At 43.7% G+C, this 18978-nt stretch overlaps 1 protein-coding gene across 1 annotated transcript in view; it reads right to left on the bottom strand.

The window, feature by feature from the left end:
- The window catches only part of LRRCC1 (leucine rich repeat and coiled-coil centrosomal protein 1), a 110318-nt gene that overhangs the window by 30617 nt on the left and 60723 nt on the right, over positions 1 to 18978 (bottom strand). The window contains exons 13-17 of the mRNA XM_082258515.1: positions 14820 to 15005; positions 12437 to 12611; positions 11928 to 12091; positions 4056 to 4264; positions 3816 to 3953 (exon numbers count right to left, since the gene is read on the bottom strand). Coding sequence (XP_082114641.1) covers positions 3816 to 3953; positions 4056 to 4264; positions 11928 to 12091; positions 12437 to 12611; positions 14820 to 15005 — 872 coding nt within the window. The remainder of the gene's footprint in view (positions 1 to 3815; positions 3954 to 4055; positions 4265 to 11927; positions 12092 to 12436; positions 12612 to 14819; positions 15006 to 18978) is intronic.

The following is an 18978-nucleotide window of genomic DNA, read 5'->3' as shown; positions in this document are numbered from 1 at the left end:
CGAATACCCACTGCAGAAGTAAATAAAGGAAAAGGGCAAGATTTAGTTGACCTCTACCTAGACTTCTTCCGCTAAAGCAGGACCATGATTACTAATCATAGGGTCAAGTGCAGTGCTAAAGAGAGGACTTCCCTTGAAGGCCAAACAAGTCAGATGCTCCTTAGATATGGCAAGTGTGTCTCAGCAGCACAACCAAAGTGCTTTCTGCATCTGTATGAACATCAGACCCATGCTGGACATAAGCTTAGATCCTTGTAACAAGCCATCACAACTGACGCATAAGACTCCAGACATTTGTTTCACACACTCCATGAAAGAGGGATCTACCCTGGCGGATGAGGATCCTTTTCAAGTGAATGATCACGTTCTGGCATAGTTTGACAGACTACAGCAGTACTGAAAATTGAAAAACCACTGACAGGCAGAGTTTTTAGAACCGAAGAGATCTTTGTGGTCTTTTCGGTCTTAAATGCTTCTCCCAGCTTGCGAACAGTAATGTAATCTGAGCTGCACATCCGTAGCTCAGAACACATTTACGGCACCTGCTCTGTGCCGTGAGGAAATGGCTCCTGTGCGCATGCGTGGGAGAAACGTATCAAGGCCCGCTCACTGAAGTGGGCAGAGAACGACCCCAGAAAACAGACCGGGTGAAGGTGGAAGCACCCAGGATAGGCTAAAGCAGTGACAGCACATCACTAGTTTTACAGGCAAGTATGTCATAATGTGCTAATAGGAAGTGCATAATAGCACATTATGGCATAAACCTCCAGGGGATCTATTAAAAAAAAATAGTGGTTCAGACATTTTCTCCAACAACTTACAAAATCCAAGCCTACACCATTACACAGTAACACCTTTTGAGAGCCTTTGTAGGGCACGATCTCATTCTCCGGGATTCATATCGCTCCTGTACACGTCCATTATTTCCCATAGAAAGCCTCTGACTCAGACTTATCATTTACAGTGGGAAAAGGACGTGGGAAAACAGTTAGACAGGGAGGACTGGCAACTTATGACAATTGCTCTCTCGAAATGCTCCCGTAACATCCTAGTACTGGAGAATGCATATAAGGTGTCCTATAGATGGTATTATACCCTGGCTAGGTTGGCCAGGTTTATACCGTCGTATTCTCCTTTATGTTTTAGGGGATGCTCCCAGGAGGGGACCATGGCACATATATGGTGGACATGTCCTAAGGTGTGCAGACTATGGGTTAGGGTTTATGCCCTGCTCCGCACTATCATCCACGTTAATCCGAAGAGGGACCCCTATGAAGCTCTTCTTTGCAAGCCAATAAGTAAATTGTCCCGTATGGAGCGCCAACTGGCTCAGCATCTGTTCATTGCCACAAGACTGACCATCGCTAAGGCCTGGAAAACTCCCATACTTAGTTTTGAAGCAGTCAAAAATTGCGTGAATGGTATCATGACGAACGAGAAACTGACGGCCATAGCTATTATTTCTCATGATAAATTTCTTAAGGTATGGAACCCATGGACGTCATAGATAACACCGTCCAGATTTACTGCTATGCTTCTCTCGATTTAGACAATCCCCTGATGCCTTTTCCTTTACCCTTTTCTCTCTTTTCTATCTTTCCCTCTTCCATCTTCTCATCTCACACCTATGATAAGACACCTCCTGTGTTATTCTTTGAAAGCATATTCCTGACTACTGTACTTTCTCTGTGGAATTTATTCATGCATATTGTTACACAGATTATAATGTATGACTCCGTACTACCTGGGAGCCTGGGGAATGCCTTCCTCTGCTTCAGGGGTTTCTCTTCGCAGAATATACCTACTCCTGGGTAGTCATGCACTGTTATATTTCTTTATATATTCCCAGTTGGGAATTTTGTTCATATGTTTAATTCTGATGTATTAATTTGTGTTGATTTACTGCATTTACTATATTGCTTTAAAATAAAAATCTTTTTTAAACAAAAAACATTTGTGGCATCTCTATTAAGGTGGGTCACTGGTGGATCCACAGTGGGAATAGACCACAGTTTAACGACTTTCCACTCAAAAGGGAACAGTTCGAGAGCGAACCAATTGGGACTGGTACACAAATGATCAAGTTTCTCGAGCCTGGTATGTACAGGTGCCTGATGCATAAAACTAAGTTGTCCAGAGCTCTTCCTGCAACTAAGAGGGCCCACCAAAAGGCTGCACTTCTGAGGGCTTGTTTGGACTGAACTGTATGGCTTTCTTGCTGGAATTCAGAGAGTACTCAAGGTTAGGAATGTGCACAAAACTCCCTATTTGGATGCCTGTGTATAAATGGCATGTGTGAACTGCTCTAAGTAAAAAGTTCATCTATCTATATATAAATATTTATATATATATATATATATATATATATATATATATATATACACACACACACACATATATAAACACACATATACATACAGGTGCATCTTGTAACGCTAGCAGATGACACAGCTCCCCCAAATCATTGTGGACTGTGGTAAATGTGGCATTTCATTTGGAAATCAAGGTCCTAGAGTCTGGAGGAAGAGATAAGTGGAGAGGAACAGAATCCAAGTAACATGAGGTCCAGTGTGAAGTTTCCACAGTCAGTGATGATTTGGAGAGCCATGTCATCTGCTGGTGTTGGTCCACTGTGTTTTATCAGGTCCAAAGTCAGCGCAGCCCTCTACCAAGAAATTCTAGAGCACTTCATGCTTCCCTCTACTGACCAGCTTTATGAAGATCCTGATTTCAATTTTCCAGTAGGAATTGGCACCTGCCCACACTTCCAAAAGTATCAATACCTGGTTTAATGATCATGGTATCACTATGCTTGATTGGCCAGCAAACTCACCTGACCTAAACCCCATAGAGAATCTGTGGGGTATTGTCAAAAGGAAGATGAAAGACATCAGACCCAATAATGCAGATGAGCTGAAAGCCGCTATCAAAGCAACCTGGGCTTTCATAACACCTCAGCAGTGCCACAGGCTGATCACCTTCATGTCACGTTGCAATGATTTATTTATTTATTTTTTTTAATTAGTCTTATGTAATATTCAAATTTTATGAGATACAGCATTTTGAGTTTGAACTAGCTGTAAGCCATAATCATCAAAATTAAAAATGAGAAATGCCTGAAACATATCACTGTGTGTAACGCATCTATATAAAATATGAGTTTCACTTTTTAAATTAAATTACTGAAAAAAAATAAAATTTTTGATGTTATTCCAATTTTAGGAAATGCACGTGTGTGTGTGTGTGTGTGTATGTCTGTATGTGTATGTGTATGTGTATGTATATGTATATATATATATATATATATATATATATATATATATATATATATATATATATACACCTGACGTGACTAATCACACGTTAACTTCGTATATATGGCGTTACGCTGCATCAAACATTTTTAAGCTGTACTAATAGGATTTGGGATCAGAAAATAGAAGAGGGCAGAGAAATGCTGCTAAATGCTAAACGCACATTAACGCCAATGCAAAAACACTTCTAAAAAAAGCGTTTTTACAGCCGCTTTTTTCTGGCGTTGGTATTGGCTTTGCAGCTCTTTTTTTTTTAAAAACGCCCGGTGTGCATGAGGTCTTATGCCAATAATTTTGAGCTTGCCAAGGGGACGTACAATGCATCAGGATACTCTACAAAAGTATCAAGCAGTGATAGTTTGTTGAAGTAATTGTATGAGGAAGCAGAGAGGAGTACATAATAGACAGACATTACACATAAAACGGGCTACTAACCATTTGGATATAGAGTGGGATTCAAACCTCTACAAAGTTTAAATCCAGCAATAGCTTTATACTCACTTCTGGTTTTGAAGGCTTTTGTCTCTCTCTTCAATCAGCCGCTTCTCCTTGGCATCAAAATTCTCTTTCATCTGCCTGACTTGTGTTTCAAGCTGGCTTAATAATTCTGCTTTATCCTGCCACTTCTTATTCATTGCACTATGAATAGAAAGAGCAAATACCTCAAATGAGCACAGATTTCACATCAAACAGCACATGCTACATTTACTAAAACCTCTGCTCCAGAGGCTGCTTAATCACCTATAAGCTTTCTTCACATCTTCCAGCTCAGCCTCCTTCTCTTCTAGCTGAAGTTTGATTTCCTCCTTTCTTTTGGTTTGCCTTTCCAGCTTTTCTTTCAGTTCATGTAATTGTATTGCTCTTTCATCATTCTGTTCACTTATTGCTTTCTCCATCTCAAGATTTTGTGCATGCAGCTTTCTGATGCGTTCATCTCTCTCTTGCAGCCCCTGACGATAGGAAATTCTGATATCAGAATTATATAGGCCCCATAAGTGAAATACGAACCAACCAGAAAAAAATGGATTTTTGTAAAATCTTACCGTAAAATCCTTTTCTCTTAGCTCATTGACAGACGTAGTCCTCGGTGATACACCACCTTCGGGTTATGTTGCCTCCACAGGAGCAGGACTAGACAGGAAATTAAAAAGCTCTGGCCACACCCTAGGGGCAGTCCCAGAGGGTATATCCTCTCTCTCTGCCTCAGCAAATCAGTTATGTGAAAAAGCAGTCTTTAGAGATTTTAACCCAACCCAACTCAAAAACAGAGGGGCGGGGACTACGTCTGTCAATGAGCTAAGAGAAAAGGATTTTACGGTAAGATTTTACAAAAATCCATTTTTCTCTAGCGCTCATTGACAGACGTAGTCCTCGGTGATACACCACCTTCGGGACGTCCCAGAGCAGTATCACAAATGAGGGGTGGGAAAATGGAAATCAAATCCCAATCTAGAAGGCCCAACCGGTGCCAACTAGAAGTTTACAATGCTCATCCTTAATGATGAGACTCAACAAAAAAGAGAAAATTTTTTTTTTTTTTTTTTTTTTCAAACAGAAAAAAACCCTCGAGGTAGACCACCGGTCTCCTCAAATTGCGGCCTGCAAAACCTTGCGGCCAAATGAGGCATCCGCCGATGCTGTCACATCAATTTTATAGAATTTTGTAAAGGTATGTACCGACGACCAGGTGGCCGCCTTACATACCTGGACCACTGACGCCTGATGGCGAAAGGCCCAGGAAGTACTGAGCGCTCGAGTGGAGTGCGCCCTAACAGGGAACGGAGGACTCTGACCCTTAATAGAATAAGCCTGTACCACCGTTTGTCTAATCCATTTGGCAATGGTCGCGGCAGATGCAGGCAAACCCTTTCTGGGGCCATCCGTGATCACAAAAAGTGAATCCGTCTTACGGAATGATTCCGTAGCTTTCAGGTATACCCTGATTGCCCGAACCACATCTAAGGAATGCAACGCATGTTCCCGATGATGCTTGGGCTGAGGACACAAGGAAGGTAGTACAATATCTTCATTCAGATGAAAATCTGAAACCACCTTAGGAAGAAAAGATGGCTTAGGATGAAGTACTACCTTATCCCTATGAATCACTAGGTATGGGGACTGGCATGATAATGCAGCCAGTTCTGACACCCTGCGAGCAGAAGTAATAGCCACCAAGAAGGCCACCTTCTGGGATAAAGTAAGCAAGGGAATCTCCCTGATGTTTTCAAAGGGAGGTTTCTGTAGAACCGACAAAACCAAATTAAGATCCCAGGGCGGTAAGGGCGCGCGGACTGGAGGAGCCAGGTGCCGCACCCCCTGGATGAAATTCCGCACCAAGGACTTGGTAGCTAAAGGTTTCTGAAAGAAGATTGCTAATGCTGAAACTTGACCCTTGATGGTGCTCAAGGCTAGCTTCTGCTCAACCCCTTGTTGCAAAAAGGCCAATATTCGAGTCACCGAATAGGTACGTGGAGGAAATCCTAAAGATTCGCACCACGCAATATAAGTCTTCCATGTGTGATAATAGACCTTGCTGGAAGTCGCTTTCCTTGCTTTAATAAGGGTAGGAATGACTGAAGTAGACAAACCTCTGTCCTTCAGTACTTGGGTCTCAATGGCCAGGCCATTAAACCCAGCGACTGTAAAGCATGATGGTAAATTGGTCCTTGAGACCACAGACACTCCCTGAGACGAAGTTCCCACGGAACGTCTGCGACTAGCATGTCCAAGTCGGCCAGGCCGGCTTGAGGAGGCCAGCCTAGAATTTCTAGGACCACTGGCGCTGATAGAATCTGAACCAGGCGTCCCTAGAGGTATCTGGCCCCGACCATCCGAGAAAGTCTGGTCGTTTTCTGTTCCCACACATTTATCAGATACCTGATTGTTATCAGGAAGGGTGATCTTTTCTGGTTGAACCTCAGGGACCGAAGTCACCCGACTAGAGGCTACTTGGCCTATCTGGTCAACCAGATCCGATTCCTGTGAGGTATAGGGACTAATCTTAGGAAAAGGTAAAGGAAAAGATCTATTCAGGGAACGGTAACTACCGCTTCCTGTAGTACTTAAATGTTGGAAGGGAAGAATCGCACCGGTAGTAGTGGTTGAAGCTCGATCTAATGTCCTGAATACCGGTGAAAACGTCCCCCCACCCTGAAACCGGGTGGGGGCGCACCTTCAGGCTGTGTACTCCTTTGCTTCGGGTTTGGCTGGGTTGGTCCTCTGCTTGTCCGACCAGCCCTTCTTGAACCCTCCTGGAGGAGTCTTGCCTTTCCCGCTAGTACCAGCCGGGCGCCCTTTATGGGCGGCAAAAGGTCCTCGCTTGTTGCGAGGTCCCTTAGCTTTAGCAGCCTGTGGCAAAAAAGTGCTCTTGCCCCCAGTGGCATCCTTGATGATTTCATCTAGGTTGGCCCCAAATAGACGATTCCCCTGAAAAGGGAGATTTGTCAAGGTCTTTTTGGAACCTAGGTCAGCTGACCAGCATTTTAACCACAGCACACGTCTGAGGATCACCGCTGACATAGATGCATGCCCTAATAAGGGAGTAGTGTCCAAGGCTGCGTCACAGATAAACTGTAGCCCTTGTATAATCTGTTCCATCAAATCAGATGTCTCCTGGGGAATATCTTTTCCCCTAAGGTCTTGGCGTACCATTTTCGCCCATTCCGTAAGTGTCTGGGAAACTAGACCAATAACAATTACTGGTCTAAATGCTGACCCTATCAGAGAGAAGATGGTGCGGGACTCTGCTTCCATCTTTCGATCCACCGGATCCTTAAAGGACGAAGTGTCCTCCACTGGGATAACCGTGGCTTTATTCAGCCTGGAAATAGGTGGATCCACCACTGGTGGTACCGTCCATTTCTTAATGATGGATTCCTCAAACGGATAGCGTCTAGCAATACGCTTGGAAATAGTAAAGGTACGTTTAGAATGCTCCCATTCTCCTTTAATCCGATTACCGAAACATTTGGGTACAGGAAAAACCTTCACCGTTTTGATGGGCTTATTAGTACCAAAAGGAATCTCTGTTTCAGTTGCCTCTGCCGGTAAAGCCTCAAGTTTTAAGGTTTCCTGCACTGCCACAACTAGTGCGTCCACCAATGCTTCTTCCTGAATTATAGCAGGAGAAGAAGCGTCCTCCTCACTGTCTGAGGGGGCTTTACCTGGGATAACAGCCTTTGCAGAGGAACCTGCAACTGCAGTGACCATCTCTGAATCAGAGTCAGAGGTGTCAGATAGTATAGGGGTAGGCGGGGGTCGCTTCCTTGACCCCCGTCCCTGACAGGCCGCCTCCACCCGAGCCACCATAGACTCCAAAATTGCTGTAAATGACTCTACACTCACTCACTGTGCACCGGCGGGTCCCGTGGCCCCCTCGAGGGAAACAGGTGGGGGAATATGTGGCAGGGTCCATGATAATTCCAGTCACTTCCTGGATAATATAATTCAAAAATAAAAAACTTTTTTTTTTTTTTTTTTCAGACCCCCAGCGCCACAAAAAGCCCCTTAGTGTTACCTGCTAGGGATCCCTATCGATCGAGAGAGAGAGATAGACCCCCAGGCTCACCACTTGATGCTCAGAGTTTAACTGCAACAGGTTACAGCGCTGTCTTGACAAACAGGAAGTCTTTTGGCTGGCTGCCCAGGAAGAAAGGAGGCGGCTCCGCCCCTCTGCACGCCTTCCGGCGCCTCCCATAGCTCCACGAGGTGTTTGGATCACCTCAAACATGGCCGCCCCCATGCTGGAGACACAAGGCTACGCCAAAATGGCGGCTCGTGCGATCCAGCAAAAAAAAAATGGCGGCGGCCTGTACTGAATAGCGGTGTGCTGCAGGGCACACAACACTCTCTCTGCATGGGGATTTGGCGTGGTTGGCGGTACCGGCCCTGGCGGACCGCATGGCCATTCGGGAGGCCTGCTAATAGCTGGAGATCTGATTAGGAAGGCAGTCTACATGTCCGTGGCTTCTGACTGGTAGGTAGCTTATTCTTATCACCGTAAGATTCCCAGAATGCCACAGATTATAATCTTTTTAACATGTATACAATTAGATTGTTAGCTCCCAAACCAAGCCTCCTGGCTTTTTGCACATAAAATCACACTCAAAGTAGGAGGATCTGTGTCATTTATAGGATAGAGAGGGACTCTATCTTACCATACATAGAGGGGCCCGCGTTCACCACAAGACCCGTCAGGGGAAAAGGGGGAACATACTACTCACCATACCGGAACCAGGCGGGCACCAACTCCTGACAGTACCCCTCTCCACCGGGGCGGGAGGGCTGTCGACCGATATGGACGCCGTGACTCATGGTCTTTGGCGTTTCAGCGAGACGTTTAACTCGCGGGGTCAGTCCTTTAATGGGACTTTGTCGCGGCCGACCCAGCGCGGAGCTATGGCCTGCACGCGCTCGTAGGCTGAACTGGGGTGACCACCGGATCTCAACATCCAGCCCGTCGCCCAGTTCAGCTTTCTTGCTTGAAGATCTCACAGGAACACTGGAGAAAAAAAGCTGTCTAAAAATCCTTTAAGAAAAAAATCTTGCCAGGACCTAAGATCCCAGCAAGGTATCTAGGTCCTTACTCCTAACTAGACAGAAAATAACTGATTTGCTGAGACAGAGAGAGAGAGGATATACCCTCTGGGACTGCCCCTAGGGTGTGGCCAGAGCTTTTTAATTTCCTGTCTAGTCCTGCTCCTGTGGAGGCAACATAACCCGAAGGTGGTGTATCACCGAGGACTACGTCTGTCAATGAGCGCTAGAGAAAAAAGGTTTTGATCAATCCACACATCAAAACCACTGGGGGCTTATTGGACTGTAATACATATATACAGAATCTTAGATACATCCACCATTTGTGTGTAGAAATAAAAAACATTGATGTGAAGACAAGTTTGATCATTGGAAGAGAGCAACCTAGAGTTCCCAGCACAGCTAGAGAGCTGACCACGATGTGCTCTCCTGTGGTCAGTTTTTAAAAAGAATATAGAGGGACTGGCAAGAACACCAGGGATTTCACACAAAGAAAGCAGCAAAAGTACATGATATAGGAGGCACATATCAGGAATTTGAAATGCTGGGGTAACAAACACTTTAAGGCTAGCACTATAACTATAACCTCAATAGTATCCGGGAAATTACTCCCACTATTGTAAGTCGTGGAGGTTTCTCTGACAGGTCAAATATAATGAGCACATAAAGATGCAAGATGTGTCAGTATGCAAGAATTACACATTCTGCAGATACATCAACCTCAATTTTATCTGTAGGCATGAAACAGTGACTCCTGAAGGACTTGTCTGCACTCCCTAAAGCCCAGCATGCCAACTGTTCCAGCCTATTAGTACCAAACTGCACTACAAGTCCTCTTACTCACCATGCAAACCACCACAACATATACTGAGAAGTCACAGTGCCATTCTTAAAAATTGTGCTAAACAGTAAACCTAAAAAAAATCCCAACATGTTTCACTTCCATATCAGAAGCTTCGTCAGGGGTGCTTAAGTGATAAAACAAGAAGAAGTAGAGTGTAGATGATGCACCACATACCAAAGTTACAGCTTTGTATTATTAATATGAGAGGGGAAACAATTCACCCTCCAATAAACTGCATATTCAATACGTAGTGTTTGAATTAAACAGACTTAAAAAAAACGGAACTTCTCTCTAAATCAACATTGACTATTTTTAATCCTTATGCTGCTAGCATTAGTAAATAGATTGGAAAGTATATCATATTTATGGGTTTTAAAACTTTTTTTGGACATTTCTTTTGTTACTTCCTGGTTTTCAGGCCTAGGCAATCTGTGCCATACATTCCAGGAATCTTTAGGCGAGGGAAGAGGGGTTTACTCTGTCAAGCACCCTCCTGCCTGCATGCCTGAGCTAAGGGCAGAAGGATTACAGGAAGTAAATGCTACATGAATCATTTGTCCTTACTCAAGATGGCCATGGTTAGAAATGCTAGGGGGGTATTTATAAATAGTGATTTCTCAACAAAATAAAGTATAGGGACATGAATGGATGGGGGAGTTCACTTTGAATATTAAAAATGAATCACATTGGCTCTTTCACTCACATTTTTTGGAGCGGCCAACACCTTCAACCTATCTGGCAGAAGGCTACCACGATTTAATCGTCTATTACAGGTCACCCCATTTAGTTACCATTACCCATATGCCTATTTTTCGCTCCCATCCCTGGGGTTCCTGTTCCTCATATGAGACTGATTCACACGTTGTTTGTAGCAATGCTATGGGTGATAGAACTAAACTGGCGTTTTCCAGTCGTCCCATTGTATGATACCATGCATCTCTTTTTGCAAGAAATGGGAATATTGGAGCCTCTCTTATGTAATCATATGTTTTCCCTCATGATATTAATTGTGATTTCTATTCTTTGCTAAAGTTTATACCTGGCAATCCGAACTTATTGCTCTGTTTTCTGTAAAGAAATCTGATACCGTTTTTTTTTTTACTGACTGTCAATGTAAGCATTGTTCTTGCTTGTTTGTACCACTTTCTTCCAACAAAAAAAAACATTTGTAAACAAAAAATGAATCAGATTGTGTTTTTGGTTTGTGGTGCTCAGAAGCTGTGTAGTTCAGCCCTTCAGGTACAATAGTTCTTAGAGCAGTGGATTTATAACTCCTCATGCTAAGACCCACATGCTGTGTGAGATGCACGGCCCTCCATGATTTTCCATTAAAGGGCCTCAGTTTTCGGTTTTAAAAATATTCTGCTGCAGAAGGGCCCCCAACGCAGATTGAAATGGGGCAGCAGAGACCTCATTTCACAACAAATGGAGAGGGTGACAGCTCTGGTCCCTGCTGTCTTGCTGCTACTGTTCTTATACCACTGCCCATAATGTCCATCAGCAAGATGCATATGGGTCCTATTTAGAAAAAAACAGCAATGCATGGCACAAACACTGGTAATGTTGCTGAATGTTATTGCAATGCAATGGAGTGAATAGGCTCCAAGTGCCGGGTCACACTTATGCGATGCGGGAAGGCTGCAAATTCGCAGCCTGTTCCCGCATCGCAAACGCACATCTGGCAGTTCACACTGCCATATGCGATACGCAGGGGGTGTCAATTAAATCTTAACAACGCCCCCAGTTTGATCGCATATCGCAGTGCGATCTGACCACACAAGTGTGAACCACTGTGCGATCCGATCCTGATGCGGCTGAAAAAAAGGGTCATGTGCGCTCCGATATTACATGCGATCGCCGCACACGCTATAGAGTGAACCGGCACTAAATGTTAACGACACCCCCAGTTTGATTGCATATCGCAGTGCGATCTGACAGTTCGCACAGGATCGGATTGCACAAGTGTGAACCACTGTGCGATCCGATCCTGATGCGGCTGAAAAAAAGGGTCATGTGCGACTTTTGTGTATGGCTGAATTCGCATCCGCACATCCGATCGCATGTAATGAAGGAGCAGTGCGCTCCGATATTACATGCGATCGCCGCACACGCTATAGTGTGAACCGGCACTAAATGTTTTAGTTTTCCTGTATAGCTGCATTAGCTGTTGTGGAATGCTTATTTCTGATTGAAATGTTTACTGTACAGCAGCAGTCATTGGAAACATTACTCACCTCTTTTAACTTCCTAATGGTCTCGGTTTGATCCTCAACCATTTTCGTTTTAATCCTTAATGCATCATTGTCACGCTCATTTTGCTTTTTCAGGGCTTCTATCTCTGTCGAAAGAACTTCAATTTTAGCTTCAAGCCTTCCTCTATCCTGAGCCAGTGAGACACCTATAATACAGAGCAAATGGCAAAAGGGATACATAATCAGCAGATTAATAAATAAAAGCAATACATTACAAAATGTACATTATGTACCATGAGAAGATCACTTTATATATCAGTTCTTTGCAGTATAAATGACAATTCTATTTGAATAACAACATCATTCAGAGCACACATTACAGCTGCATTGCCTGATCATGTTATTGGTTCCAGTATCAATTATTTTCAACATACAATCCCAGTAGAGAGACGAGCAAAACACAAGGGAGATCTGAGAGAATTAAGAGAAGCAAACTAACTAACTCAATAAAATAGCAAATTGTGTTCTACACATCAATGTAATGATCTTACCTTGTTGGGTGAGCTCTTGTCCCCATATTTTTCTTTCAGCTTTTAATCCATCGATCAGTGACTCCTGGGCAGTGAGCTGTGAAATGAGCTTAGACTTTTCTTGTTTTAGAAGCTGAATTTGAACAGTTTTTTGTTTTTCTTCTTCTGCCACCATCTCCAGGTTGCGTATTTTACTCTGCAGACACAATAAAACAGTGTTATTGCCAAAATGAAAGCAAGTCACTATTTTGAGAAGATACACAGCATATTAAAGCTGAACTACAGACAGATATAAAAGACACAAAGTAATGCAACCCTGTATGCATTAATAAGTCGTTAAAAGTACCTTTTTTTAATACCACTAGTGTAAGTACCTGAAGTTCACCTCTAGTCCTGAGTTTTGGCTTTAGATATACTGTAAAACACAGTCTCTTTTATTCCAATGTGCAACAGTACTCAAACTTGGAGAGGGAAGGGCAGCACTCGGACCCAGTGTGATGCATGCAAATATGCTGATAGGGGGAAACAGAGTAAGCAGGATGACCATTATTCTGCTGCTACTCTTTCACTATCCAATCAACAGACTGGGGGTGTAGAGAGAGCACCACTGTGGTACTTGACAGTTAGGGCTCGTTCACACTAGGGGTTGGGGGGGGGGTGATAAAACCCCATAGTTGAGCTTCATTCTTACCACCTCACAACCGCTCCCCCTTTTGCTGCAGAGGCAACGGCTGGGGGTATACACATGCCACGGATGTATTTTGCTTCGCCTCCGTGGCAGGAATTATACCCCCGTTGCTTTCAGTGAGTGCTACCGCACGGCATCCATGACCCATTTAGGTGAATGGAGCCATGCTGGAACAAGCACACCAATGCAACCTTCAAGGGTTTAAAGCAGGCAGTGAAGAGATGATACAACGCTTCCTCATTGCCTGTCAAATGCTCTCTTAAGAAGAATCCAAATGCTTATCTAATGTGAGCTAGTGTGATGTACCTGTGCAATAGGGACACATGTTCTGGTGACAACTGACAAGAGATTCCTCATTTTGGAGAGATTTCCTCTCACTTCTTGTAGTGTCAATAGGTTTGGAAGTGGAAAAAAAAAAAAAAAAACATGATAGGGATTTTAATCATTGGCTGGTAAGTGTGCTGAGAAATCTTTTGTTTGTTTGTGATGTGCGTTGCCCTTCCATGTGGATCTTACTGCAAAGGCCAGTTATAGGTTGGGGTGGTTGCCAGTTTTATGTAGGGTTTTATTCTTTCCCTACTCCAATTTTACGGTTTAAAGTTCTGGCTATAGATTAAACACCAAAACATACCTCCAATACTTAAAAAAAAAAAAAAAAAAAAAAACTTATAGCAAAAATTACCGCCATGTTTCAATATCATAAATATGGGGGGTTATTCACTATAAATCTGGGTGCAGAAAAATTTCTACACTGGGGATCTCTCTGACCAGGGGATAATGCTATTGTGAATTGGTAAAGAAGTCTTCAGGATCCCTTTACTATTTCACTAATGGGAATCAATGATGAGATCAATGATTACTCACATTGGATGTAGCCAGGGCTGGCTCAAGACATTGCGCTGCCTGGGTCCAAGAATTAAATGCTCCCCCTCCAAAAAAAAACAAAAATCACACTCACCAAAAGGCCCTCACATCCATTATTTTATATCATAATAATTTAACCTCAATTTTTTTTTATGATTTACATGCAACAGCAGCTTGTCTATATGCAAACTTTTTAGGGGCTGCATTGTGGGGGGAGATTAAGGGGCTGCTTCATGGGGTATAGGGACAAAAAGAAAAAAAAAAGAAGCAGTAATAACTAAAATATAAAATGTAGAAAGGATTATATATACTGTTATTTCCTTTCATACCTCACCACTGGACCGATCCACCAAACACCCACTGTCTATCCTCCTGTCACTTCCGTGTCTGCCGCAGCCACCACCCTAGAAGATCCAGCCTGCCCTATGTGAGATAGAGTGCCCTTATGTCTGACATTGTGCACACCACAATCACACGAGGGACATTCCCCGGAGGAAACGCTCCGACTCCTCATATGGCGATGGGGAAATGCCGCACGTAATGTGCCGCAAACTAGTGACAAACAAAACTGCTGAAAAACAAATCTGGGACGTCAATTTGCTGCCCCTGTCAAAGTTTTGCCTGGGTCCAATGGACCAAGTGGGACCCATGGTAGGGCCGGCCCTGGATGTAGCTCCTGAGACACCCTTCTTGCATCCCTCAAAGTACTCCCCTGGACCATTCAGTACCACATAGAAATTTTCGGAATCCCAGTAAAAATAGTAAAAAGCAATGCTAACTATTAGACAATCTGAAACATTACATGCTCTGGTATCTGGAGAATTGTCAGTTTACAGTACAACACAAACATACTTTCAGATCTTTGATGATTTCTTGTTTTGTTTTGGTGATGTCTGCAATCCTTGTCTTCTGTTCCTTTACCATAGTGGTAAGCTCCTGAATTAAACTTGCAGACTTCTTCTCTTTCAGCCGGAGGTGGGATAGTGCTTCCTTATGCTCTGCTAGCTCTGCTGTGACACTGTCAAAGCCATCTTTCACCTGATGCAACATAAATACACATTTTAACAATATAGTTTTATTATAGCTAATCTGTTTTCAGCACATTGAATGTTCACGGGTTTACAGTTTAAAAGCAGGGACAGCAAGTCCTAAAAACGGTGTCCACTAGAGGTCTAAAGTCTCTGATCCACGCATTCAAACTATATACAGAAAGGCACAGCTGGGCCTGTACACTGTACATACCTCAATGCTTTATTGGTACAGTGATTTCTTGGTTTAGATGAACATAAATTTGCATGACAACAAGCACTCGTCAATTAAACAGTGAAAGCAAAAAGGAGTCACTTAAAACAAACCTTCAAATAATTACCTGTCCTTAAAAGGACTTAGTCAAATTATATTTATTTTGGCTTGCACATAAAGAATACATGTAAAATGCAAATATTTTGTGGACAACTAATTTTAAATAAAGATGTTCTACTGACCAACAAAAACAGCATGCCAGTACTAAAAACTGTCACTCAGATCATACTAAACAAAAAAAGTAGCATCTCCGCCAAGATCAACAGTTGTATCCACAAGGGGAAAAAAATGGCAACCTCTAGGTAAGCCTGCTGTCCATGTATTCATGCCACGATGAATGTCCCGCTATCAAATATAATAGTACAGCTGCCTGACACTGGGTGGTTTAAAATGGTTGTAAATCCTTTCATATAGCCAGTGAAGTGACTAATCTAAGGCGATACACAGAGATCCTTTGGGTTGAATTAGAGCGGAGACTGCACGCCAGGCCTTCTCGTTCAACATCAGTGCCTAACCTCACAAATGCACTTCTGGAAGAATAGTCAAACATTCCCATAGACACACTCCTAAACCTTGTGGACAGCCTTCCCAGAAGAGTTAAAGCTGTTATAGCTGCAAAGGGTGGACCAACTCAATACTGAACAATACGGACTAAAATTGGGATGCCATTAAAGTTGCTGTGTGTATAAAGGCAGGTGTCCCAATACTTTTGATAAGTGTGTGTACACATATATACTGTAAACAGATATGTATATTATATGTATATAAATTATTTTTTCTTTTTGCTGGTTTAGAGACATAACAGATCCTGCCTTCTCCCAGCACCGGCAGTGGGGCAGGCCTTGCTACAGCACTAAATGACCCTAACGTAATGTGTTAGTGCTGCTCAGTGCAATTAATCTCAAAGCCCAGGCTGCGTAAGGAGACTGCCCCAGTCTTCTAGGTATTGGGTCGAAGGACACTGGCCTCCATTCCACCCAGAAAGACTTGGAACATCTGATGATGGCATTGTTTTACTGTGGGGACCAGATTCGGATTGAAGGTAAGCATTGCAGCAAAAGCTGCTTGAGCCACTAAGCAGATAACAAAAAACAGATCAAGAGCTCAGACTTCATTGGCTGCCTGCGTGTTCTGTGTCAGCGAGAGAAAGCACTGAGGCCAGAGACAGCCGGCTAACTAGGATTTTCAGGTAGAGGTCAGAAACAGCAGCTTCAATATTGCTCACAGCAAACGTTTCCGCTAAAGAGATTGAGCATCTGTCATCTTTCTGTTCAGTGTAGCCACAAGGATGTGTTCTTAGGATTATTATTATGTATTTTGCCTCTATATATCCTCAGTTTTCCAATTACTAGTAAAGAATTGCAATTAAAACCATAATCACCCCTTAAATCTTTCAATATCAATAAAGCTCCAGAATGCCCCAGAGATTTTCCATCCAGAAGAAGTATTTTCTGCTGCTGATGCTGAACTGCATTTTATGATCTATGCACACATTTCAGTGAAGAATGTTTTTGAGGGGTTGACATAATGTTGCAAGTTAATGGAAAAGCAGAATGGTTATTACCAAAGACAGATACTTGCATGAATTATACTTGCTGTGTGATCTAATTTCCCAATCAGTCCGCATTCCCCTTTCCATCTCTCAGTAAATCACAGTGTTCATTCCAAGTCCTGCTTTGTCCTCTGATGTGAGATGCTGTGTGCCTGACTAGCATTGACTACTGTCATCTATTACTTACAGGGGGCCAACGGCATTCTCCAACTTTAAAGCAATTCCAATAAGGTATTGTATTGCCATCAACAATTATAGTAGTTTTCATACCATGAATGTATCTAATGACTTCAGCATAAAAAAAACAGAGCAATAATAATCTAAATAAACCTAAAATATTTTTAATGCTCTCTTTTCAAAGCAATATAATAATATACATAAAATGTTTACAGCAGAAAACAAAGCTCCACTATTAAAGGTGCACCTATTACGTTGTCTGGTATGGGCAATATACAAGTTCAATTAAAGTGGAGCTTCACCCAAAAGGGGACGTTCTGCTGTAGGCATTCCTCTTTTTTTTGGGGGAGGGGGGGGGGGGGTGGTAACAGGTATCTAGTTTTGGTAGGTACCCGCTCCCACTGACTAGGCAGCTCAAGCAGAATTTCTCCTCTCCCCCTCCCTCCTTGCAATCTTCTGGGACACGTCAGAAGTCCCAGAAGATTGCCGGACCAATGGGGAGGCGCTGCTCACGCAACCGGCTGTGAAGCCGCAAGCTGTCACAGTCGGTTGCACACACTTGCAATGCCGGCACTGCCAAGAGGAAAGGGAGGGAAGCAAGGCTTTAGGTGGCTGTGGACCGTGGGACAGGTGAGCAGTGCTGTATCTTGGCCTAGGCCAACAAGGCCCAGGCCTAGGGCGGCACTTTGCAGGGGGGGCAGCAAAAAAGCTGCACCCCGCAGGAAAAAAAAAAACAGCCTCCTCCCGGCTCCCACACGAAAAGGGTCCCCGCCGGCTTGCGCTACACTTTTAGTAAAGTGACAGTCTTATGGGGCAAATTGGGCCAGAAGGCAGGGTCCAAGAGGCAAATCGTCTAGCACCCCCATAAAGCAGTCACACTGCTACCTGACGTTATGATAATACCTGCCGGTCAGACATTCGGACAGACCGCAGGTCGCCGACCACACTTAATACAACTGGCCCGACGACCGCCAATGCTAATAAGTGTGGCACTGCAGCCTAATATTCCGCCTACCCTCCTCTACCCCCAGATATGGCAGGCATCATGTCAATAATATCATTTCATTTCTTTAAACATCCTTGTCCTTGAGCGAGCATATTGAATTGCATCATATACAATTAAAACTAAGGCCCCGTTCACACTGGGGCGACGCTACTTCCCGGGGCGACCTCACAGGTCGCGGCGCACTGCTCGCACCACGACCTCGGAGCGGCCGGCACGGACTTCGTAACATTGAAGTCAATGCAGGTCGCTCCGGGTCGCCCCAAAGAAGCTCCGGACCCTTTTTTAAGTCGGAGCGACTTGTGTCGCTCCTATTAGAACGGGTCCACAGCTTCTCTGTGGAAGGCCACCTACGGCGACCTGTCAGGGGACCAGGTCGCCCCAGTGTGAACGCGGGCTTAATTGTATACGATTTCAATAATATTTTGGACTTGCTCACATCATACGTGCTATTGCAATATGTCACTGGGTTAGTAAGATTACTCCTATCTTATAAGATATTTGGACTTGTGTTTGCTGCCACTGATTATTTCACTTATTTGTATAATGACTCTGGAATTCCTATTCATTATATAAATAAGTGAAATAATCCTATGATTACAATCAGTGGCAGCAAACACAAGTCCAAATATCTTGAAAGAAAGGAGTAATCTTACTCATCCAGTGACATAAGGCTGCACTGATGGGCACTGATATGCTGCACTGTTGGGCGCTAATAGGCTGCACTGATGGGCACTAATATGCTGCTCTGATGGCCACTGATGAGGCAGCAATGGTGGGTACTGATAAACTGCACTGATGGGCACTAATGCGGCTGCACTGATAAGGCAGCACTGATATGCTGCACTGATGGGCACTAATGAGGCTGAACTTATGGGAACTAATGAGGCTGCCCTAGTGGGCACTGATAGACTGGGGTTGTGGTCTGTGGTTTACAGATGACAGGGCGGGTAATAAACAGGAAGGGGTGTGGCCTT

Source organism: Pelophylax lessonae (assembly GCF_965119305.1).
Source record: "Pelophylax lessonae genome assembly, chromosome: 5".
Classification (NCBI taxonomy): Eukaryota; Metazoa; Chordata; class Amphibia; order Anura; family Ranidae; genus Pelophylax; species Pelophylax lessonae.
Note: the sequence above shows the minus strand (reverse complement) of the source record. Positions and strands in the feature narration are given on the sequence as shown.